This window comes from Meleagris gallopavo, chromosome 4 (assembly GCF_000146605.3).
Source record: "Meleagris gallopavo isolate NT-WF06-2002-E0010 breed Aviagen turkey brand Nicholas breeding stock chromosome 4, Turkey_5.1, whole genome shotgun sequence".
NCBI lineage: Eukaryota > Metazoa > Chordata > Aves > Galliformes > Phasianidae > Meleagris > Meleagris gallopavo.
Genome location: NC_015014.2, coordinates 35,634,021 through 35,660,202, shown reverse-complemented (window position 1 = coordinate 35,660,202; position 26,182 = coordinate 35,634,021). Strand labels below are relative to the sequence as shown.

At 39.6% G+C, this 26,182-nt stretch overlaps 1 protein-coding gene across 1 annotated transcript in view; it reads left to right on the top strand.

The window, feature by feature from the left end:
* UGT8 (UDP glycosyltransferase 8) overlaps positions 1–25,792 on the top strand; it is a 42,544-nt gene extending 16,752 nt beyond the window's left edge. Inside the window, exons 2-6 of the mRNA XM_010709955.3 lie at positions 717–1,540; positions 18,812–18,954; positions 21,275–21,351; positions 23,501–23,720; positions 25,273–25,792. Coding sequence (XP_010708257.1) covers positions 717–1,540; positions 18,812–18,954; positions 21,275–21,351; positions 23,501–23,720; positions 25,273–25,624 — 1,616 coding nt within the window. The 3' untranslated portion in view covers positions 25,625–25,792. The remainder of the gene's footprint in view (positions 1–716; positions 1,541–18,811; positions 18,955–21,274; positions 21,352–23,500; positions 23,721–25,272) is intronic.
* Positions 25,793–26,182: the final 390 nt, after the last annotated feature.

Genomic DNA, 26,182 nt, shown 5'->3' with positions numbered 1-26,182 from the left:
CTACTCATGTGTTGACAATAGGAGGGTGGGGGTTTCAGCACTGTGAACACAAAGTGAACAATAAGAATTGTTGTTGTGGAAGTTCTAGTTAGGGATGAAAGACTGAAATGTATCTATGAAATAGTTATATTCTGTGCTGAAAGGAAATGTCTTGTGCATCCTCAGATGTGAATAAGTATGGCTTTTTAGCCTTTGGGTCTTTCAGAGTGGTGTCCTTAAAGAATGTTCAATTCACAGAGTATGTTATGGTGACTACAGTGTAATTGTGATTTTAAATATAATCCCAAATCTTACAGGGTCTAGCTTTCTGACCTGACTTCAAGGTACTGTAGCTGTTAGATAGCATGTATAATTCAGAAGCAATGCATGCAGTATCTCTGTGGAGGGCACTAACCTCATTCTCTCTGTCAGTTTTCCTGGCATGTGGTGCCAATGCCGTATTGTTACCCATGCTGGAAGAGGCCTCATCTACCCTCTGTGCCAGATGGAAACAGAGAGGGAGGGAAGAAGGCAGACCTTTTTGGAAAATGAACGCTACCAAACCTATTCTAAAGCCTTGTGTCGCTGTTCTTCCCCATCACAATTGCAAAGACATTCCTTGAGATAGGGGATAGCTACTAGGTTAAAACATAACTCTTTTTTTTTTTCTTTCTTAATTTCCAGGTAAAATACCAACCTGTGTGCTGTTGATGTAATGCTCTTGTTTCTCATTTCAGCTATGAAGCCGTACACTCCAGTTTTCATCCTCCTGTGGAGCGCTGTTGGGATAGCAAGGGCTGCCAAAATTGTTGTTGTGCCGCCAATTATGTTTGAAAGCCATCTTTATATTTTCAAGACTCTGGCCTCAGCCTTGCACGACCAAGGTCACCAGACAGTGTTTCTCCTCTCAGAGGGCAGAGAGATTCCTCCATCTAATCACTATAGACTTCAGCGCTACCCAGGGATCTTTAACAGCAGCACATCAGATGACTTTCTCCAGTCCAAGATGAGGAGTATCTTCTCTGGGAGACTGACGGCCCTGGAGCTGTTTGACATCCTGGACCACTATTCAAAGAACTGCGACATGATTGTTGGCAACCAAAACCTCATGCGTACCCTGAAACAGGAAAAGTTTGACCTGCTCCTGGTAGATCCCAATGAGATGTGTGGATTTGTTATAGCTCACCTTTTAGGGGTTAAGTATGCCGTCTTTTCCACTGGCCTCTGGTATCCAGCAGAAGTGGGTGCTCCAGCTCCACTCTCTTACGTTCCAGAATTTAACTCACTACTTACAGATCGCATGAACCTATTTGAGAGGATGAAAAATACTTTTGTTTATCTTATTTCAAGATTTGGAGTCAGCTTTTTGGTTCTGCCAAAATATGAAAGGATAATGCAGAAGCACAAGGTTCTGCCAGAACGATCTATGTATGACTTGGTTCATGGATCCAGCCTGTGGATGCTTTGTACTGATATAGCACTGGAGTTTCCAAGACCGACGCTACCGAATGTTGTTTATGTGGGAGGAATCCTAACCAAACCGGCCAGCCCTCTGCCAGAAGTAAGGTTTGCTGAGCTTAAAGTAATTTCTGCGGTACCTGTTTGACCTCATATGATGAGTGACGGTTTTTAAGCAGTGAATTTCAAATGGAATCTAGTATCTTGAAATTTTAAAACTTGATTTGTTGCTGCTCAGTGGAATATACCCTTGAAGTAACTGGAGTTGGCTTGAGGCAGGGAGAGAAACTGAGATGCAAACTCAGAATGAGACTTTTGAGGTTGCAGGAAGTATTCTTCTTTGGAGTTAAGTCCTTAATTGTACAGTAGAGGAAAAAAGCAGTGCACACTACTTTGAAAATTGCATCAGTGACTTTTAACCAAATGTGGATTAAAACATGAATGAACAGGTGAATAAGCTTATACTTAACTAAACCTATTAATAGGTTGTGCCATCTTTAATTTCACGGTGTAAATGTTTTTATGGAGTTTGCTTCCTTTGGTTTGATAGGTAAAAATGGCTTTAAAACTAGGTGTATGTGAATAAAATTTGTAAAGGTGATCAAATGGAGATTTTCTGAGTTGCCGTAATAAACACCAAGGCTGTATTTGGCTACAGATCTTTACAGTGCACTCATTTACCATCAGGCACCAAGTTTCAGGCTGACATAGTAATAGTGTGTTTGGATTGACTCCGGAAATCCTGACTGCATAGATTAATAATTAAGCTTGATTAATTCAGTGCACCATGTGGTCTTGATACCTGATAGCCAAGAATGCCTTTGTTCAGCAGCACAATAGTGTGTGTCAATAGCAGAACAAAATTTCATAGAAAATCATGTCACTTGCACTTCTGCTTTTGTACGTGAACAAATTGATCTTGAATTGGAGATGGCTAGTAATAGACGCTTATCACTCGGTGATAAATAGGTAGGTAGATCTGTACCTCTCAACAAAACTTGACTGCTTCTAAAAATTCAGCCTTCACTTCTGTGCATTTTGCATGAAACCCACCAGGCCAGCTTTTTCATTTTTTTTTCTTTTTCTTTTTTCCCCTTGAAAAATAGTCTTGGAAGGCTGTTTTTTCTTTACACCATCAGTGTTCTGATGTAATGATAGGCTTTTTCATCAACTTGGGAAATATCAGACAGTTCTCTGCTTTATGCTGCAGGGTTTGGAATGCGGTACCAATTCCTTTATTTTCCCCCGTCCAGCTCAGCTTTAAACGTACTTGAGCTGGATGACAGCAAGCACTTGCCAGAGCTTTCTGAACATTCTAGAGCTTGTCCGATGATATACTATGTCTGATGCGTCCTCACAAAAACTTGCACATGTCCTGGCTGTCTAATCTCAGCACAGATTAGGATGTTTCTGTGGGTAGCCTAACTAGTACAGGAAAGATGAACTCTCTAATGAGAATTCAGGAGTAAGGAGCTGCTGGAGACAGCAGACAGACCTTGCAAAAAGAGTTCTGTTTTAGGATAATATTATGTTTCCACTTATGGCACTGTCACTTCCTATATCTCTTTGTAATGTCACAGGGGGATACAAGTATAGCCTGCCATTGTTTGGGGAGAAAAAGTTTAGGTTAAGGAATGTCATGTTTTTACATGACTTTTATTTGATGATGATTCCCATAACAGCTCGCCTGTTACTTTTGTAAGTAAGCAAAACAGCACTTCTGATATAGTCCATCCGTGTATAGATGTTTATGTTTAGAAAGTGTCTGACTAGTCAGCATACAGACATATCCTAAGAGAACAGACTACAGGTAGTCTTTTGCTGTCTTAACGAAGTTCAGCCGAATTCTTCCCAAGAAGACCTTGCTGGCTGGATTGAATTTCTGTTTGTTCATTTTCTAAGCTGATATTTTATTATTCTGTAAGAAGATAAATATCTTTCTGTTGCGTGATTAATTTGGGTACTGTACTAACACTGTCTTTTGGTCTCCATGGATTAGTCTTCAAGCAAATAGCCTAACACTCACCAAAGCAAGTAGATATTTTCTTTTCTGTAAAATGAAATGGAAGGAAATGAAAGGAATGGTTTTATTTTCCTCTTTTGCTTGAAGGATGTGCATATGTGTGTATGAAAATGTGTTTATACGCCTCTATATACACACAGAAAATAAACCAGTCCAGAAGGCTAAAAAATTTACTCTGGAATAATGAATGTTAATCTGCTGCAGAGCTGCTTCACTTGCAGATGCTGGCCTGAAAAAGATGCTGCCTCAGGAGCTGCCTCTAAGCCACAGAGCTGGTGCTGCTCAGAAGATGGTGGTCATCAGAAGGAGGGATGTTTGGCTGGTGACAGCTGTCTGTGTGTAGGCCTGGTCCACTTTGTTAGCTGGAGAAGTTCTAGGGAAAAAATAGTCTGTGTTTCCAAGTTGAAATTCACACGCAATACAATACCAAATCTTCTTTATAAAACCACAGCAGGCTCTCGAGCCCTTGGGCTGCAGTGGGAAGGTGGCAAGCCTTTTCTTGTGGATGCTGGCCTTCAGGTGACAGGGTCCAGCCTGCTCCTCCTGGGGCCCAGTGTCCGCTGTGGAGCTCCAGGACCCGCTACTTGTAGTTGGGAAACAGAAAGAAAATGTTGTTGCTCTCCTTAGCAACTATCACAATTCGTAAATGAAACTGAAAAGCTCTAGTTTTCAGGTAATAAGGCCTTAGGAAGAAAGGGAGCAGGGTAGTAATGGAACAGTCCATTAGGAAGACAAAGGTCAGGGGCTTTTGAACAGCCACAGTATTGCTGCTGTTTGATTCTGGCACTGTAGCTGTGTGGTACAGTTGCTCAGACTTTGCACCTGGGCTTTCCCTACAGTGTCTTTAAAGGAAAGCTATAAAGCTTTTAAAGTATTACGTAGCAGAAAGTACTGAATATCCATGTCATAGAAGACGAGGGGACCTAACTCTTTCTTCACTCTGTTTAATCTATATTAATGTTTTAATTCAGGTTTGTGGAATGGTCACGTACATCTCACAGTTGCCCCCATATAGTTAATGCTGGCTTGGTTTGTGAAATACTTTTGGTACATGTAAACCAGATGCATTTTGGAGGGTGCTAAACTGGCAGCTTTATTTACCTGAATACTTGAAGTCTAACAGGGAACATAAGGAACATAAGGGTCCTTTTGGATGGCTTTACCTTACGTGTTTCGCAGGGACACTGGCGAATGTCCAGAGTGAAGGTAGCCAAGCTTCTGGACCACTCACGGGGGAGGTGCAGAGCCAAATATGCTCCTGCTGTGCTGGTACGGTGCTTGGGTACAGGCAGCTTGGAGTCCCCGTGGGAGCAATCTGTTAACTATGCACATCACACGTCATGGGGAGGGAACTGGACTTACAGGGCACGTCTTCGTTGCCGTTCAGAGATCAGAAAGCAGCATCATGCAGTTACCTCATGTAGTGGGCATGAGTTTTAGTGCATGCTGAGCTCTGTAGTAATTGCAGCTGCAGTCTACCACACATAGCTGTGGTGTGCAGCCTGCAAACTTTGGGTTGATTGCAGTGTGCCCTGACACTTCAGAACATTAGCCTCTGATCCACCTTTTGCTTTCCCCCAAGGAAGTGCCAAAAAAAAGGAAGAAAAAAGAAAAGCAAGTCTGTTAATGTGACTGTACCTATTACCCATAAATGAATAAAAACTTGCCCATGTAGTATTGCAAAGAGTTCCAGGTTTCTATAGATAACTGTGAAAACAGTGTATTTTGAATTGGTCAGATGTATACGTAGCCTTAAAGGATCAGAAGTTAGAAACAGAACAAATATCAGTCTCAGAGGGTCATGGCTGACTTCTATTTGTCGATGCATGGCGTCACCTGAGAGTGTTTTCTAGTTAGCTGACAGTGGCAATTAAAAAGTAAAAGGCTCTTTTGCCTCCTTCGTATCACACTTTTCCAGTTTCATCCTGTTAAGCTGGATGAAACTGGCATTTACTACAACACCTTTAAGAAACTTCTACAGTGGTGTTTGTATCTTGTGAGTAGGTTGATACATAGTTAGGCATTAATCAGCCTGATAAGATACGTCCTTGAATAAGGGTAGAAATGAGGTGGCTCTTGGAAGCAGCAGCACTGGGAAACGCCAGCTCTGTTGTGAGGGAGGGGCAAAGGGCGCTGAAAACAAGCAGGAGCTTTGCTGTAGGAGAAGACAGCAAACGTTGTTTTGGAAGACTTGTTTAAATCCATTAGTTATACAGGCACACTTGAACGTTGATTGAATCCCACAGTTTGGATACAGTTGTACTTGAAGTCATCTGTATTAGTGTTTATGGAAAAAAATCACAAACTAAAATCAGGCGTGCCCTCTGAAATAGGAGTTGAGCTTTTCTTTCTTCATATCTGCGCAGCTTTTAAAGTTTCGTAACTTCCTCTCTGTAATATCCTGCTTTTCTTCAGTGCTGATTTTGAGGAACTTCTTTTGCACTGAATACTGTTTACTGTTGCTATGAAAAGAGAAACAAAGATCAGTTTGTTTTTAATTCTTTTCTACCTGAGTAGACTAAATTTACACTGCAAACGAGGATGCTCACATTTCAGAAGTAAAAGCTAACCTTTCAGCCACAGTTGTCATCAAGTAGTAATTACAGTAACTTATTTGCTCTTCTCTGTAGATCTCTTATCTAACCTTGCTGTTGAATAGATCTAGATCTGTGTAACAAATTGGTGCCTTTGAACTGTCTTTGCTAAAAAGTTCCATTTTTTTTCAAGTATTGCAGTCCCTTGCTTATTTAGACTGGCATTAGCTGGCACTATTATTTACTTTTAAAATTTAATGGGGCAGTAAGGAGACATTCCTTACATCAGATTTTTATTTCATTTGAATTAAAAGACTTTGTAAGCTCTTGCAATCTGTAGCAGTAGATTGCTGCATGTTACATAGCACCCATCTCTTTTTTTAAGTTCTGAGAGAAAAGTTCTTAGCTCCTTTTGGTAATGAATTTCTGATGAAGCAATTCTAGAGCTCTTTTAAAATGTATATTATTATTAAGCTAGGGAGACCAGAAGCTTTTTAAGGATATCAGAGTTTATGGGATACTACATAAATTCTGTACTGTACCATATAATCATATATTTTGGCCTTGAAGTACATTTCCAAATCCAGCTTTCTTACCATGGACTATTGAACTTGTGCTACACAAGGAAATGTAGTCTGAGATTCTCAGAAAAGTGCCTTTTTCCTGTCATAATCTCCAGTCTCAGATGGTCCAGTATTGCTAGGTTGATGAATATTGTTCTAGCTGTACTGATGCATTTCAAATTTGGAAAGAAATGTGACTCAGCATGTACCTGAATAGGAAGAGAAAGGGAAGAGGATGCCACGGTGATTTTGGAAATCAGTTAAGCATCTCCAATACACTTAAGAAGGAGGTGCTTTGAGTACTTAAGCTGGCATCCACCACTCAGGTGAGCAAACACTGAGTCTCCTGATGACGCTGGCAACAGAAGTCCACGTTCGTGGCCTTCAATGATTCTGTGTTGTCCAGCAAAAATCAAGTTCACTTGATTCATAGGTAGTCATATAACATGGTTATTTCTTTAGCTCAAATGACTGAATGGGCTGGAAGTGAAGAATGCAAGGTCCAGAACTTGGGTGTTGCATAAGTTTATTTCTGAGAGCTAAAGCATCAGAAAGTGTTTGACTATATCCTTTATTGAAAGAAAAGGTTAGTGTAAGCTATTACAATAAAAAGCTTTTCTGGTCTAAAATGTTCTAATTCATTCTTGTACTGAAGTGTACAAATTAATAAAATTTATTCTGGTAATGTGCATGAGTGTCAGGTGCAAGTTTGTAAGACTAAGCTGCATAGTGGGCAAATAATGAGCTAGTTGTATTTCTCTGATCGTTTTTGCCAGACTTACAGTTCCTAACATCATGTAGAGAAATGACAGGTAAGATCTTGTTATCAAATGCATGTCTTTTCTTTAGTATTTGGAACGCATCAGTTTGAATGGTGTGTTTGAATAGTTAGGGGTGTACAGAGCTGACATTGAAGAGCTGCAAGCCTTATTATTAATGTTTTTGATTTTACAAAATAAACCTTTGTAATCATGCCAGATTTTCTTGTCAGGTGTCTAAGTTGCTTAAAAGTTATTTAGGTAAAACATTAGGATACATTGTGTTCAGCTAATAACCTACTTGGGCATTTATTTGCCCTGTTGCTGGTTAGGTTTATGAGACAGCCATCCTTGAGGACGTTGGAATGTCTGAGTCTGCAGCAGGGTCACTTGCAGGGGTTGGTGACATCTGAGGGTGGAGGAGGGGCACAGTCACCCATGGTTTCATTGCCCCCAATGTTCTTTTAGCAGCTTAGAGTAGGTGATGCATAACCTCTTCAGCATTGTGGTTTCAGACATTTTTATCTGATCTTTTGGAGAGCTAGAAAATTACTAATATGTCTTCAGCTTCTCGTTGGCATCCATCTGTCAAATAATGCTGTTCTCTTTAAAAACTTCTCTTCGGAGGATCTTCATGTGTGACTGAGACTTGGTGTACGGGAAGTTTTTCGTTGTCCAACTTCAGCATATTTACAACTGAAATTTACGAGCATATTTTACATCTTAAAATAATAAAGTATTTCATAGTCTGGCTCAATAGTCCTGACAGTGCACTCTTTTATTCCTTTCTCCAGGGAGATGAACAGGGCTGTGAAAAATTCTTTGGACAAAACCACTACTTCTTGGGAAAACTATCCAAATTATCTCGCCTAGCCAGTGACAGGATAAGCAGTTCCTAGCTTCTGAAGACAGCAAAACACTGATCTGTGTATCACCTGTGTGATAGTTTTTTAGGTCATGAAAACACGTGGGTATCTGGCTGATGCTTTCCCAATTTATGTTCCGTGCTCTGGTGCCTGTGTGCTGAGAGCTGCTATGCTTGGGGTGTGTGCTGGCAGCTGTGCTGCCTCCTTCTGACACTGTGAGGCCCTGAAGGATCAGAGGTCTGGAGAGAGGTGACAAGAGGGAATTGCTTAGCAAATGCCAGAATAATGCTTGATCCCTGTTAATGCTGCTTATGCAAAGGTGGTGTTGGGGAAGTAGGTGGGGCCTTCTGAAGAGCTTCTGCATCACCCCAACCAGCTGTGATTAGGGGGGTTTTATTAAAGGATAGGACATCCCACCACTTAAACACAGTCTTGAAAGCCAGCTGACCTTCAGCCTGTTAAAGAAGGGCTGATGACTGGCTACCTATATACACACTGTCCATATGCATATATGCATGCATATATTTTTAAAAAGAGGGAGGGGAGGATAGAGGGAAAAACTATTCAACCTGAATGAGAAGCGAGTAACCACTTGTCATTATCAAATCAAAGCTGCAGGTTAAACTTAGCTCTCTTGCCATCCGCAGAGTACATATGTTGTACTGGAGCAATGGAGAACAAAATGGCTTGCCTAAATTACTTTATAATATGGATTTATGGACAGGTTTATAGGACAGTAGTTGTAATGTGAAGGCCTAGATGTAAAATTCAGCTTCTTGTCAATTTTCTTGTCCCTGTAGTTGTTGAAATCTAATCTGACCTAATGTCCTATAGGGGGAGTGAGTAAAAACAGTTATCTGTATTAAAACAAAAAACAATACCATTCTTGAACAGCTTTTCTACTACACATGCAATTACCGAAATTATAGGAGGCTTGCCCTAATCTTGGTTTGCATGTAATACTTCTTTCTGTGCATGCTTACATGTTCTAGAGGATGTTGTGCTTAGCAATGTGAGGAGTTTGTTGTTTATATTTTAAGAGAAAAAAAATACTGCTTCTGTGTTAGTGCCAACAATATTTTTAATTGGAACCCTGGATGTGAGGATGCCATTTTTGTACCTATTGCTCTGTCAATATGCAGTCATTTTGATAACCTCTCTTGAAGGGCAAGCTTCTTGTTTTCAACTGCCTTTCTTCCATTCATTTGTAAAGCAAGATTGCTTTCCCAGGGTATTTGCCAAAGGCCTGGTGAGTAATGGATTTTTGACGAAGAGTGTTGCATCAGGGAAGTACTTGCACAGCAGTTTCTGGTTGACCTCTAGTTTTAGGTAGCCTGTGTTCTCAGAGGCTTCATTGGATATGCTGTAACTCTAGATCAGGCAGACAAAAGACAAAGGCTTGTGCCTGTGTTTCTTAATGGTGTTTGGAGTCTGAAATTCATTCCTCTTCAAAGTTAAATGCCCTTAAACATTCTTTTGGTACTGATTGTCAAATGAGAAAAGGCAGTAGAGGTCAAAGATGATAAAGTGCAACATTCTAGACACTGAGAAGTTTCAGGAGGTGTTTTAAAACATACTTTTCAGTGTGTTTTTGATTAGGCAAACAGGCAGTGTATATATACCAAATTAGTGAGAAACAGTAGGAAGACACTGAATGTGTTTTCCAGCAGGGCTGAATCTGTACCTAATACTGTTAAAGAAGCACTTTGTTATCAGCAGAGTTCTTAGATAATACGTGCCAGTGGAGCACTTAACACTGCTTGGAGACCTTGCAGGAAGCAGTTCAGAGGTTATGTTCTATTTTGTGACTGGGAGTGTTAGAGTAGCTTACAGGCAGTAGCTCTAGACAGCAAGAAATAGAGGAATTGAGTCTGATGCTGTAACCTGAATATGCTATCTTTTATACCTCAAGTATTGTTTTGGAATTGTCTTATTCATTCTGAGATATATCAGCTTCTTATCAGCTTGGTACGTGGTGCAGGTCAGCCAACATCAGTGTATCTAGGGAAGACAGATACAAAGCTTATTGAGAATTTGCCAAAAAAGAGACCTTTTCAGTTTCATTTTTTGAAGTTTCAGTTTGAATTCAGACAGAAAGAATGAAGGCTGGGGGAGATAGAACTTTGGAAGTTTAAGCTCAGTTACATGTTCCCCATTGAGAAGTGGGTGATGGACAGCAGTTTGTATCTGAGAAAAGCGTCTGCAATTAATTGAGAAGCACAGGAATGATCTTGTTCTGGTTGGGAAGAGTGTGACAGGTGTTAGTTGAATGGAGTCTGGTGTTACAAAACAGTGCAGATCCTGATACAATGCAACCAGCATGCTTTTAAAAGGCAGGAATTTTGCTAGCTGAAAAATAACCTTCAGCATGTTGTGGAGATGAGCCAAGGGCTGTGGCTTAGCCAGCTGGCAGCTGGATGTGTGGAGTCAGAGCACCGTGACTGTCCCGGTCACTGCAGTCTGGTGCTCGCGGCAGCGCCTCGTGTCCTCTGCTCTGCACAGGAGATACTGCAATGGGTTGTTAAGTGACAGGCGAACTAATGGCAAGTCAAGCCAAACATCAAGCTTTGCCTAAAGTCATGATGCTTCTCTGGCTTTACCCAGACAGACATATTATTTTGTAGCCTTCAGGTGATGTGACAGGACCCCGTTTGCTGAGTGACAGTAAAGGTCATATAATTTGCACATAAGAGGGCTGCTCTGAAAGCAGTGTCTTGTATTTTATGATGTTGGCCCACAACGTCAGAAGCGGGTGTTGGTGGTATGGCAGTAGAGGCTGAACCTTCCCACCAGTATTCCATTCCATGTTGTTGCCATGTGACAGATTGGCAGCAGAGGGGCAGGCTGACAGAATGTTGTCTGACATGGAAGCATGCATGAAGCAGAGTTGTTGAATTCCTCCATGCAGAAAAAATGGCACCCGCTGACCTTGATGGCTGCTGAAGGTTTCTAGAGACCAGACTGTGGATGTGAGCACAGTGAGGTGGTGGGTGGTGCATTTCAGCAGCGGCAGCAGAGACAGCGGGTCACCTCCATTGGTGCAGACTTTGATGAGTGCAGTGCTCAGGCTCTTTTTCATCGTAGGTGAAAGTGCACAGCTAATGGTGGTGATGGTGTTGAAAAATAATGTTTTGTAGCTAAGAATTTGCTCTATCAAATAGTGTTATTGTGCTCTTTGTATGTATTGCAGTTTCATGGAAGCAAATAGGAGGCATTACTTCTGATGTGACCTTCATATGTGGCTTTTAGCTGCCTCTGCTGATGCAGTGTTTTGTTTTTTCTTTTATAAAATCTGAAATGATGTTAAAATGTATTTAAATACCACACATGAGAAAAGTACTATTTAGAATATGCCAGAAAAGTTAAGTCACTAAAAAAACTGTACCTTTCTGTTTGCTTATCATTATCTTTTTTCTAAAGGCCACTTCATAGAGCTATTTTATTTATTTATTTTGAAATAGGTCTGGTTTTGTCTGCCCTGAGCAGCATTCTGCAGCAGAAGTTGCATAGTGCGCCTGTGCTCCCCGCTGGAGGGTGGTGGTTTGCAACCATCTTCAAAGAACAGACATTTGTGCTATTGCACATTTCAGTCGAGCAGCTGAACAGGGAAAGCTTCGATTATTAAACCCGGTTATGTTTGTATTTGTGTACTTTGTTTATCTGAAGCGAAGCTCAGTATTAGGCACCACTGGTTACTGCCAGCTGGGTCCTCACTCTATAGTCACAGCTGTGCATTTAGCATCCAAGCCTGCTAAGAATAGCTAATTAGCAAACCAAACAGAACAAAGCTCACATAGTGGGGTCGGCACAATGGCATTCCTGTCTGAGAATGGTAAAAAGATTATTTTATTTGATTTATTTATTCCCCCATCCCCCATCTCGCCTATAGAAGAGCGTAAATCAATAAGTGCTTATATTCTCCCTATGCAGGCACAAGGGACAACTTAAATAAAAGACCGACCTATATGCAAAATCCCTCACCCTTCATAACGTAGTATCTTAGAGAAATGATTGTGCACAGCCAGCTGAACTCAGAGAAGAGAACAAGGCAAGGTCGTAATAGCAGCTCCTGTGCTAAGCTCTGACTGCAGTAAATACTGCTAGCATTGAAAAAGCAATGGCCTGATCAGGTAGTCTGTGTGTGGCATATGTGAGTAACACAAGGGAGTGCTGTAAAAGCAAATGTGTAATGCCTGAAAGGGGCGAATTGGGCACAAGGCCAGTTGGTTACCGCATGAAAGCCTCCTACCTGCAGACTATTATGGTGCCTGACTTTCCTGATTTGCCCAAACAATACAAGTTTTCATGAATGTTAACTTGAAGACAGGCAGACGACAGGGTTTGACACAGTGTTGTAATTGGGACACGCTTAAGTGTTTTTGTACTGTAGCATGTGTTGAATTTAATCACTTAAGTAAAGATGGTAATAAATATACTTATTAGATGATGATCTTTTGTTGAGAATATAAAAGATAAAGTTGTAGTTGGATGAGAGCCAACATTCAGTTGGAAAATTTAGCTCAAAATTCAGTTCCAGAGCCGAACACTTGCTAGAGTAGCTGACCTAACAGGCTTCTGGTACTTCACATGGGCTGTGCTCCCCCTCGCTCATGCTGTGCCTGGCAGAGGCACCAGTGGCCCGGGAGGAGCGGTATCCAATGAGGCATCCCAGCTTGTCGTGGGTGTGAGCCTCTCTGCTGCCCACTGAGGAAGCCTGGGGAGAGCGGCCTGCCTCATAGAAGTGCTTTCTGTGGATCTTTCTCCAGTCCTGGATTTTTCAGCGGTTTGTATCTTCTGGGAAGTCCCAGTATGTGCCTGTGTGTCTAACTTAATAATTAGCGTCAGCTTCTCTTCTAGTGATCTTACCATTAAAAGCCCCAACATTTCTCTTCAGCTGGAAACTACATAAGTGCCTGAAGGTAAGTTTTTTTTTTAAATTTCATTCAAAACTGACTGCCTTATTTTGAGAATTGTGCTCTCAAGTTCTTCACAGTTTTGGAGTTAGAACTGGTTGGGGCTTTGATTCCTAGTACAGAATGGGTAAAACAAGGTCTGTATCTCAGAACTTCTGGTCAGTTGTTGAGGTTGCCTTAGTGAAGGAACTGTCAGCAACTGCAGACTGGGCTAGGACTGAAATATTTCTTGTGCCTGATTCAGTCTCAAACTGAATTTACAGCAAATCTAAACATCACTTAAACTGGGCAAAATGCAGTGGCTTTCCTGCTGCAAGTGAGAAGCTGTAAAATGCTGCCCAAATAAAAAAAAAACATTGTTTTTAACAAAGCCAGGTCTAGTGACTCATTCTGGCTCTATTTTCATATGGTGCATAATTAAATTAGGAAGACAGAATGTGCTGGAGGACAGGATTGTAAGTGGATTCAAAAGAAGAAATAACTAAGTTCGCACTGGTTAAGCCTAGTTATCTGTGAAACTATTTAGTGTACAGAGTGATGGTTTCATTTAATTCTAGTGTAGGTCAATGTTTTTTTTTATGTGACTGCCATTCTTAAGAGCTCAGTAACTGGTGGATAACTCGATGCTTGTGTTCCTTCTCTCCGGATGAATGCAAAGCTGGTTTCTCTGGTTTCTGTCCTTGATTTCTTGACACTGATTGTTGGAGTGCTATGGCTTATGTGGTCTAAGTCAATACAAAGGCAGAAAGGCAACTCAAGAATGGAGTCGCAAGATATGCTGAAATTTTAAGGGGGAAAAAGAGTTGTACTGCATTAGCGTAGTTTCTTCTGTGATAGGTTTTGCAAGATTAAACAAAACTTCAGAGCTACTAATCCTGCATTGCTTATTGCTGTGTGCTTCACCAAGTAAATATTAGGAATATATATATGTGTGAATTTAGTGCATGGCTATAGTAATAAAGGTGCTAAAGTATTCAGTCTCTTTCATGTGCCAAGATAATACTCTGCTTTTTTTTTTTCTTTTTTTTTACTCTATTACCGCTATATTTTATAGGCTACATAAAGAACAGGGAAGTACAAAATATGGTGAGCCTTGTACTGTGATGCAGCTTATTATAGCAGAACATTCAAATGATTCTGCAACCAAAGGTTTATTAACACCGCTCACTTGAATACAGTTCTGCTAGATCTTTACCTTAGGAAATCTGTACTTAAAAAAAAACAAAAAAACAAAAAACCCTCGAGAAATAGTTATAGAAAGTTAAAGGAACCTGAGTTTGTAGACTCCTCCAGATCACTAACTCATGTGACTTTGCAAAGAGGAAACATTGGTTCCCTTGTTCTCCATTTCCTAATTTTTACCCCAACTCTTGCATTTTTAGCAATGTTTAGTGATCCTATTTAATTATTGCTATGTTATGCCAGAAATTATACAAATATATGCAAGGAGAACCTTTGTTCTGACAAGTCTGCAGTTCGTTTCTGCAGCTCCTGCACAGCGATGATTTCAGCACCCCTCTGGGGAAGCAGATTGGAAAGGAGTTGCAGATCAGGAGGCAGGCAAGCAATTCCTCTTACTACCAGCGAGAAGTAAGGCTTAAGTAAAATGCAGACAAATTTGAATGGAAGAACAACTTCTAGTTGGTGTCAAAATATGACAAACTGAGTTGAAAATCTGGATCTTTTCTAGGTTGGCTCAGAACAGTTTTGCCTCTGTCAAATTTTGTGTTTTAAAATAGAACCAAAGGACAGATTCCAAGTTCTTAAGTTCCAGATTTGAGCTGGGAAGACATCATCCACCTCTGGTCTGGAAGCCTCCGATAGCCACGTAGATGGTTTCTGTCAGAGACAGATCAGAGCTGGTTTGTGCCTCTGTAGCTCAGAGCATGGCAAACCTCACTTCACCTCCTTGCATAGGCCTGGCTGTTGAAGTCAAGTATGCTTCCTCAGAAGTTAATGGAAACTTGAATTACTTAGATCCTGCTGTGAGAACTTACAGACATACACGTGTTCATACTCTTAGGAAGTTCATCAAGAGAGGAAACACTCAGAATCTGCTATTTGCACAAAAGGAAGATATTTGCATTCTGTTAATTTTTATAATCTCACTTAAGATGGCAAACAAGTTCATTGTGTTTGATTCTGCTGGCAGGATCTTGTCTTGCCTGTCAAAATGTGAAGTTCCCCCATGGAAAGTCTGTATCTTCATAATGTTTGTACATTTGTTATATGTTTTATTGAACCAAGGACATGTTTCAAAGGAAAGAATTACAAAAGTTTGGCTGTGAAATGAGCCATTATAACATAAAACCGGTTGCCTTGCTATTGCACAATAATAAAATGCAAAAGGCTGGTTTTAGAGTGACTATTGCCATGGTACAGAGTAAAGTTCATTTCTTGTTCCCCTCCTACGTAAAATTCTTCATGCTTAATAGCTATTTGTTACACATGGAGATTGTTTAACACTCTTTTGGAAATGTCATTGTGAGGAAATATTACACACCTTCTCCATGTGTACATAATGATGTGTAGTTTGAATTATGTGAATACATCACAAAGTTGTGAAGTATCACACAATTTGTAATTAAGCATGATGGAGAGTAGTAGTAGTAGTCTTGGGAGTCATATCTGAGTTACAGCAGGCTAATTTCTAGTAGAAACCACATATCTGACCAAGCCTAAGTCATGGTAGATAGGACTTTGATACTGAGTGAGAAGTGTTTCAGCAGCAGTGCCAGCAATGGTGTTTTTGTTGTTGTTGTTTGTTTGTTTGTTTTTTAAAGTAAACATGTTCTCAGCTGGACTTGAGCTTGGAGGAAATGATGCTTTTGAATATTAACCAATGCTCCTGAGCCCTTCTTTTCTCTCCAGGATGTATAGCACCTACTTTCCAAGCAGGTCCCTTTAAAGGCCAAAGTCAGTTCTATTGAAGTTCAGGAGACCCACCCTTGTCCTCTCATTATCCTGTACAACTGCCTCTAATAACTGCAGCCAGTTCTGCCCTTGACCTTCACATTCATGGCCAGTTCTTCCTTGTTTGCAAGTGTGACGTACAGCAGAATGCCTCCCCTCACTGGCTTCTTGAGCCTTACATTTGTAATGCCACAAGATAATTCAGCTCAAACAAATAGTTGTATGGAAGATACATACTAAGAAATAAATTGCATCCTGCTCATGAAGGGGAACACAAGACACACGGAATTTCATAACAGGTAACTTTAGTTCTTGGAGTATAACATGATCATGTATTGCAGATGGTCTCAGATTCGTCATTTAGAGCACGGTACATGATTGATTTTCAGAAATACTTATCATTGAGCCCACTTTTTTTTCTTCTGCTTAACTTTAAAAAACAGATAGGAAGTAGTTCAAGATGTAAGTAGTTGAACCACTAAGTGACTATAATATAATTATTTCTGGAGCATGCCTCAGGTCTTTAAGAAAAATTCAAGGACAGACTTGAAATAAATCTCAAAACCAGCTGGAAACTTCTCTGCCAAAAGTGTAGGCAATAATAAATGATTCAGTTTCGAGGCAGGTTGCACACACTTCCCCCTCCTTTACCCTTATTCCCCTTCCCTCTGCAGAAATAGGAAAAAAATGGAGAAGAAAGGGCACTGGAAAAAAGATGAAGAAAAATGAAGCATGGATTCTAGAGAAAATGGAAATCCCTTTTTCCAGTGCACAACAGGGACTAGTGTCTAATGTATGGTTCTTTGTTTTGCCTGCTGGTTTTTGTGATAGCTTTTGTGGTTTTGTGCCCAGATACGATAGCGCAGCATTGCCCCGTTACTGTCTAGCCTGCTATTTATTGCCAGGACAAGGGGCACATTGTGAACAGGGCACTTAATTTTCCTTTTACTCATTTCCTATTGCTGAGCAGCCTTACATTTTGATTGGATGATAATGGAGTTAAACCAATCCTGGGAAAAATAAGGTATTGGCACGCTGCCATCTGTAAGTCAGTGGGGTAACTGTCTAGTTTCCACTGTAAACAGTTGTATTGGAAATCAGAAATTGAATTTGTTTCTACAAGCTGTGGTACGGTGGACCTTTTACATCTTTCTGTGTTTTCTTTTTGAAGACTGATGACATTGCTCTTGTATTTGAGACTTGTTTAGCTTGCAGCTCTGCTCCATCTAACGCTCTCAGATGTTTTTTCTTCTGACTCTGCAGAGAGCTGGTAGTGTTAGGTAGGTGCATCTGCTGGCTTGCGTTTTTACCAGTTACATAAACCCCACTGCCACAGAGTCAGCTCCAAGGCTCAGGTTTTGCTGTCTCCTTTGTAACTTAACTGTTACCTGCCTGCCACGCCAGCTGGAAATATGGCTGGACCCAGTGCAGAGAGGTTTTTAGTACAGTGACACCTTGAGGGTGCCCAGCAGCACTTGGTGTGGGTTTGCTTGGAAGCTGATACCGCTGGCACAGGCCTTGCTTTGCTCTCCTCACAGACACAGCTGTTTTCAGATGCGTCCCACAGTAGTGTCTGGCTGCTGCTCAGAGATCTGCCTCAGGGCCTGTGTGGCCAACAGCAGCTGGATAGCCAGCGTTTTGGATGCTTGGGTCTGAAGAACAGAGCTCAGACTCAGTTCAGTGCACCAACCAATGCTCACAGACCTTTGTGGTCTTTTGGAGATGTGTGTGGAATGGCTCGGAGCATGCCACAGAGCAGCTACACTGTTGCCATCTTCCACTCCCTCACAGCTAGGAGGTGCAGATGACATTGGCATTGAAGTGCATCTTCAGATACTCGTTTATTAGGAGCGGACCTTCAGCAATACACATGTGGGTCTGGGTACTAGCACTGTATGGATATTGGTGTTTCTTTCCTCTTTTCTTTGCAAGTTACAGCTAGCGGAGCTCAGGGTGTGAGTAAATGCACCAGCTCTGAAGTCTCCTGTGCCAGCTGGGCTCAGACCATGTCTCTGGCTTGCTGATTTCTTCAGTCCCACTGAAAATTTTACCCATGATTTCAGCAGTAATCACAGTTACTTGGAGGTGCCTTTTCCTTTACACACGAAGTCTCTGTCATTGTACTGAACAGCCATTTTAGCTCCTGACCGAAAGGAATGGGTGTCATAGCACACTCTGGCATGTCATCTCAACACATGGGAATGATGCTCTAAGACTGCTGCTGTCCTCCTTATGCCTACTTTGCCTCCCTTTGGACTGAGGGCTGCAGCATCTTGGTGCTGGGAGGCGTTTTTTTGAAGGCTCTGGCTTCTGTCAGGTTGTTTTATTATTTTTATATAAATTAAATAAAAATTACCTTTATTGTGTACTATCATTTTCTTTAATGCTGGAGATGGCGTAATTGAGTCCCTGACTTTCTTCGTGTTTTTTTTCTCCTGTATTTTACTTCGGGGCTGATACTTCAATACAGATCTATTTACATTTTGCCGTATGAGAATATGAAGTGTTTTTTGTTGTTCTTCTTGTTTGTTTTTTTGACATGTGAATGTGCCAACTAATAGGTTAAATAATTGCCTTGGGAGGTTAGTTGTTAATACAGAAACTGGAACAAACCTGGAAGAATTTTGATGTTCATAGTCTATACCATGTATTTTCAAACATTGCACTTAGTAATTTCCAAAATGTTTATGACTGCTGAAATTTAACCTGTGAAGTAATGAGGGATCAGAAAATGCCTGTGCTAAGCAATGCTTATTTAATGTGTCTGTTCTTCTAAGTATTTGGCATAAACTTTACTTCAACAGGATCTCCAAACATGGGTGAACGGTGCTAATGAAAATGGCTTTGTTCTCGTGTCGTTTGGAGCTGGAGTGAAATATCTGTCAGAAGACGTTGCAAACAAGTTAGCACATGCTCTGGCAAGACTGCCACAGCGAGTTATTTGGAGGTAGGTGCAGTGACACGTACTTGGGGTAATTGAAAGCACGGTCATTTCCTATTGGGCCATGGTTAGTATTGCATCTAATGCAGAATCTGAAATCAGTCTGGGTGGCACGGAGAACCTGACTCTTTTGAAAGATGCTCTTTGGACAAGCATTACAGTCCTCTGGCAATAAGAAAGAGCAATGATTTTGTGGCAGGATAAAGCATAGGTTATATACTCCTCTACTGAATTTATATCCTAGGATTGAGGACAGTGAAAAGAGTGTAAAAGGTTGTAACATTTGTGACTTAGTTGTGTCACTTCTAATCAAGAAGCCACCATAGGGAGTGAGTGTGTCATTCTCCTTATCTAGTCCCATGAAGGATTCAAGGCTTGCTTTCCCCTCACCCACCAGCTTTCCTCTTATATCCTACTTCCTTCGCCCCTATCTTATGGAAACATGGAGTCTGATAATTGTTCCTCTTAATTGTCTTTTTCTTCAAGGAATCAGCGGAGGAAAAATCTGCAAAGAAAGAATAAGTAATAAGATTTTTTTTGTTATAGTAAAAACATTGTGAGCAGCTCTCTAAACTTAATGTAAAAATTGAGGAACAACTGTTGTTAGTCTGCTCTGCTTTACGTGCTTCATCACATTGGAGTATAATTTAGAGGAATTAATGTGAACCATTGCTCTTTGTTCCTTGTGAAGACTGCACTGGTGCTTGGCTTGTAATTTGTCTCAGTTGATCTTACTGCCTTTTGTATTGTGCTATGCTTTCATCATGTTTTTGCTGGATTTCTCACTGTACTTTCACTAGTAAATAAGGAATACACTTAAATATTTTCTTGGAGATTTTTTTGAATGCAAAAATAACAATTTCAATTGAAGCTTTCTGTTATTTATTTTTTATTTCACTAGTGCCATTCTTACTAGTGTTGTTTTTGTTGTTGTTTCTTGTTTTGTTCCATTTTTAGTCCTTTATCCAAAAAGTCCCTCAACGGGGACCTAACCCCTATTTCTTTCCATCATAATTCCTGGGATGGGAAGATATTTAGTTGTGAGACAGGGCCTTTAGGAGAGCTGAGCAAATGGCTTTCAGTCACATCAGTGGGAATTTGAGTTCCATAACGAGACACCTAAATATGAAATTGAGTCCAGTTTCACTTTGTCATTTTCTGCTTTTCAGATTATTGATTTCTGATCTGTGTTGGAAGCAGGCAGTTTTTGTGTTAGACGTTTCTGAGAGTGGGAATGATAGTACTGCTTGACAGTCTCATGTCAGAATGCCAAATCAGAGAAATCCCTATGGTTCTTAATTTTCTTCTCGTTATGTGGTACTGTTTAGCACCAAAACCAACATGAGATTTATGGTTGACTTGCTTTTATATAAGGTCAAGAAATATGCTTAGTTTATTTTTCAACATATGGAATATGCAGGCTTATTGCTTTACTTAATTGAGAATATCTAGGTGGTTCTTTATGTAGTTGCTGTTCTAATGTTCTCTAATAACCAGAATACTTCTTTTTTTCTGACAGCTCTCTTCTGGAGCTGTCAGGAAAAGAAAAACATAAAGAATCTTTAGTCGCTGTTACTTTTTTCCCTCTTCTTTTTCAGTTTAGAGTATATTTAATTTGCATATAAGCAGTATGTGACACACAAATCAGTTTGTATTTAAAGGTTGTATTCTGTTAATTAAACTTTCCCAACAAACTTACTAAGGTGAACAAGACATTGTCACTAGATTTTGGGCAGTCGATTAATTAACCAAAATGCAGCTGTTCTACAGTCTGATCCCAACCTTTCCATCAGTAGCTCTTGTCTCATAATCTGGACTGTCACCCTTCCCCTTCCTTGTACTAGTAATTCCTTTTAAAATGAGATGCTGTCAGTTCTTAAGAGCTGTTGGAAACTGGCTAACTGTATGGGAATGCCTTACGTTGGTAGTAGGGTTTACTTTTTATGTGCTGATCTGCTGTTATGAGTGGAGTTACTCATGTAATATTACTGAGTTTTCAGTTAAGCTGTAAACTCAGTCACAGAAGGTTTATAAAACTTTCTTCTAGTCACAATGGTATGACTTAGAATATGCTTTTAAAGTAGCTGTATTGCCATTATTTAAATAGAAAACATTTCATTTTGAGCTGGATTATAAGGAAATGAATGATGAAAAAAAATTGAAATTATACCTGATTACATTTATAGCATTTGTTTTCTTGTAGTGGTGAGTAAGCAGTATCCCAGTGTAATTAGAAAGCTAGATCATTTGGTTTGATTCTCTGTTTAGAGTTTGCACATTTTGGAGGTTTTGATAATATAGCTTCAATTAGATTTTATCGCTTTAGGTTTTCAGGAAACAAACCAAGGAATCTAGGCAACAATACAAAGCTTATAGAATGGTTACCACAAAACGACCTTCTTGGTGAGTATCCGTAATTACAATATATTGTTTATTCTCACTGAAATTCAGTTTGCTTTTCCAACAATATTTTATTCAAATAACAGTCACAGTAAAAGAAGTCATAGAGCAAGAATATAGCATTCTTCACAATGTCTTGATGAATGAAACATTCTTTCTGATGTTAATGCTCTTTATCTGGTGTTAATTCAGTTGTTTTCTTCAGTCAGTTGCGTGGAAGGCCATAGTCACTCCCAAGTCTGTTTCACTTAATAAATGGAAATGTTTGTTGTGAAAAGTCTGCACGCAGTTCAAAATAAAATAAATAAATAAATAAATAAAACAATAATTATGAAAGATGAATGGAAATTTTCTAGAATTTGCTGTTTCAATGAATTGTGAAATTCAGTGAAATTGTGACCATAACTGTTAACTTCTCAGTATTGAAGAAGGTGTGGTATGGACTATTCATGGAAGAATCTCCAAACCAAACATACAAAATTTCTTCATATTACACCAAGTCTTTAGGCACTGAACATACTGTACATGTTTATTATTAATATTACTGATATATGTATTTTTTAATTTTTTCAATGAAATCCTTAACAGAAATTAGGGATGTGTTGCAAATTGATAATAATCTTTCTGTTTAACTATTTGGAGATGCTCTGAGAATGGAACGATAAAGCTTGGTCTTCCTTCATCTTTTGGTAAAGTTTATATATTAGAGTATATGTATTTGCTTTTTCTTTCCTTTCCTCCTGTGTTGAAGTGTAGCTGAATTTACTGGATCCTAAGGTCTGCAGAATGCTTATGACTGTCTCTGGGACACCTAGACATTTGTGCATTTGCACAATATCTGGTACTATAATGAGCACTGAATAATACATTAAGAATGTGTGTGTGTCAATGTACATTCACGTCAACCAGAGTAGTTATTGTAATGTAGTTATTAGGCAAATGATTTCTGAACCAGGTAGATATTTTTGGTTACTAAATTGCGCTGAGGCACTCTCATTTCTCCATTGCATAGCAATAGGGGAGTATATTGCTGTCATTATTGTCATATCTTGCTAGCCTGAAATAAGGCATGTAAAGCTTCAGAGAATGCAACATCAGTTGTCCTGTCATTAAATAGCTTGTCTTTCATATGAATAATAAGGAAAATCATTCTTTCTGTCATTCGTTTGTAATATTAAACAGGTAAATACCAGTTCTAGTCACCAACTGCAATTACTCAGGAGTAGATAGTGTATTAATTACTCCATTAATAAGAGGACTGCTCTGAAATTAATGCCTCCTGTTCTTTGATGTTTCATGTCAGAGGCAGATGTTGTGCTGCGGCAGTAGAGGTTGAACCTTCTGACCAATATTCTGCTGTGTTTTGTTGCCATGCAACAGATGGGAGCAGAAGGGCAATCTTAGAGGACGGCATGTGATGTGAAAGTGTATATGTAGCAGAGATGCGGAATTCATTTCCTCCCTGCAGACAAAATGGCATCCATTTATGTTCATCGACAGTTGCTGAACAATTTTGGAGGCCAAACAATGGCTGTTAGCACAGTGAGGCCATGGGAAATGCATTTCAGCAGTGGGAAACAATGATGTGAAAAGACAAGCCATACTCGGTACAGCCACACGCAGTTGTCACATCATGAAATGAAGAGCATCTTAATCAGCTTACTGACACAAATCAGCTAATGGTGGCGACAATATTGAAGAATAGTGTTTTGTAGCTGAGGATTTGCTGTATCCAAGTGTTGTTCTGCTCTTTGCATCTGTTGTGGTTTTCATGGAAACAAGGAAGCGTTACTTTTGGAGTGACGTTTGTAATTTTAGACAACTCAGACATGATAATTTTAATTCACATTGGCTATTTCAACTCTATTCATATATAATGAAATAACCCAGTGCATTCAAAATTTCTGCAAACTGGGTTTAAGTAGGTGGAAACTTCAGAAAAAAATTGCATTAATTCTACCTTCCCGAACTGGAGATATAGGAATCCAATTGACTGTTGGACTAGATGATCTTGTAGGTCCTTTCCAACCTTTTGATTCTGTGATTCTATGATTCAATGATAAATGTATTGTAACGAGTTGCTTCAATAATGCTACATTGAGGAGATGTAATTTTTTGTGTGTGTGTGTGTTCATACCTCTTATATTTCCAGGTCACCCTAACATTAAAGCTTTTCTTAGTCATGGCGGTTTGAACAGCATTTTTGAAACCATGTATCATGGGGTTCCAGTGGTGGGAATTCCCCTTTTTGGAGACCATTACGATACTATGACCCGAGTGCAGGCCAAAGGCATGGGAATATTGTTGAACTGGAAGACTGTCACTGAGAGTGAATTGTATGAAGCACTAGAAAAAGTTATTAATGATCCCAGGTATGGAATGAGTGATTGTTTCTTGCTTTTATTTTAATTTATTATTGTGGGTTAGATACAGAGCCTTCATGCAAGGGAGAAAATGTGAGTTGGTGTTTACTTGTGTGCATGGCAGTGGCAAGGCTTTGATAGTTGTTCGCATTTCATAGGATTACTCAACTACGATATTTCTGTATAGATGCCAAGCTTGTTGATCAGCATACCAAAGCTCACATCTCATTTGCTTTTCTGTGGCTGTGACGTTTGCCATGGGTAGAACAACAAGGTTGCAGGAACAAACATAGACTGATTTTTTGTTTCAGGCCAGCATCTCTTGTTTTGTGTCTTGATTACAGTACGGTAACTTATCTGTCTGTTATGCTCCATAAGAGGCCTGAGAAATGTATAGCTGTACTGTTGCAGGATGCTGCATTTGGCTTGTAGCTGAAAATATGGTGGTACTCAAAAAGTGACTTATTTAAAAAAAAAAGGAAAACTTCTTTCTGGACAGAAAGAAGATATCTCTAACATAGATCTTAGAGTTGGAAAGGTCATTCACATTGATTGGAACTTGCAGCAAACGATATATGAGGGCTCCAGCCTCCTTCTGTAATTTTTTTTGTCATTCAAATGCAATACAGTACACATTCATGAGCTGGGTTTCATAACGTTTTTAGTTTCATCAAATGAATTTATTCAGAAATACCAAAGTCTGAGGAGAGTCAGTTTAAATACTTGGGATGTGCAGACAATCTCAGGATTAAAAAGAATGACTCAGCTCAGTTCTTTTTGTATGAATTTAATAGATGTTTTGAAGTACAATGATGACAATGTTTCTTGCTTTCATGGGAACAAAGTCTTTAGCACTTGCCTTGGAAAAGGAGAAATCTGTAAGAAATGAGCTCGTTAGCAGCAGAAGCTCGGTAAAGAGGAGTACTGCTAAAGAGATCTCAGTAGCATCAGTTGTCCCAGCTTTCTCTTATATAATTATCCCCAGCAAAGGGCAAGTTCTGCTCAAATAACCTGTTGATCCTGCAGCTGTGGGATGGGAAGGAGTTTAATGTGATCCTCTGCTCGGGGTAGCCCATTATGAAAAATCAGTTTTAGGCTGAACTCTGGGCTGAAGAGGGAGTATAAAACTGAGTTTCTCAGATTGTCATATTTCTCTAATAACTTAGTTGCAAAATAGCATGAGTGGCCTGTTGGAGTATGTTGCCACTTTGAGTGGGAAGGGCAAATCCATTCACTTGGGATTAGATAAGATACCTGCCTGAAAGCAGATGGAATAGACACTTTATCCCTTTCACAGGCCTGCTGTTGAAGGGTGGACTTCAGCCTTCAGTCACCCGTGGTTTTGTACTTTTGGTAATTCTTTGTCAATGAGCTGTAATGACAGATGTAAAGAGATTATGCCTTGCGTATATTCCTCTGTATGAGGTTTAATGGGAGAGTCCTGCAGTGGAAGGACACCTTTTGATCTCTTGTGTGCATTTATAAGTTTACGAAGACTTGCATTGCTCAGCACTGGCTACGGTTTTTACCTTATTCCATTTTCTTCATCTCTTTCATACAGCTACAGGCAACGGGCTCAGAGGCTGTCTGAAATTCACAAAGACCAACCTGGTCATCCTGTTAACCGGACTGTGTACTGGATTAACTACATCCTCCGTCACAATGGAGCGCAACATCTACGTGCCGCTGTTTACAACATCTCTCTATATCAGTATTTCTTACTGGATATTGCCTTTGTTGTATTAGTGGGTGCTGCCTTATTTTATTATATTTTGGCCAAGCTAACAAAATTTATCCGCAAACAAAGCAAACATATTTGGTCAAATGATGAACATAGCACTGTTAATGGACATTACCAGAACGGGATACCAAATGGCAAGCATAGAAGAAATGGCCACATTAAGCATGAATAAAAGGTGAAATGAGCCAACCCCTCATGTAAAGTAATTGAGTTTTATCGCTGTAACTTAGTCTAACAAGTACTTAAAACATCAATAAGCAGTTCTAACACTCCCCTTCAGTATGTAATAATATGTGACAAAATTCTATGGAACTAAGGAACGTATTTGAAAAAAAAGAAAAAACCGAAAAGCACAACCTAAAATGGAAATATTTTATTCTTAATACTGATGTAGAAAGATTATTTTGGCACTGAAGTTTTTAGAAGCCTTAATCCTCTAAAGTTATATGATGATCATATTTATGAATTTTCAGTTTTTTAAAAGCTAAATGTGTGTGTTCCCAAATGAGGAAAGGTTCTCTTTTTATTTGCTAGAGGTTTTTTTTCCCTTTATTTTTTTATTATTATATCCATCTTTAGATGAGAGAACTTAATGCTAGTTCTGTGTTTCATATGTTGAAGGCTCAATATGTATAAGAATGCTAGTTTAAAAAAAAAATTCCCAATGCTTGTGCAAGAACTAGAAAGTTGCAAACTGAGAACACAGACATTAAAAAAAAAAAATTCTTAA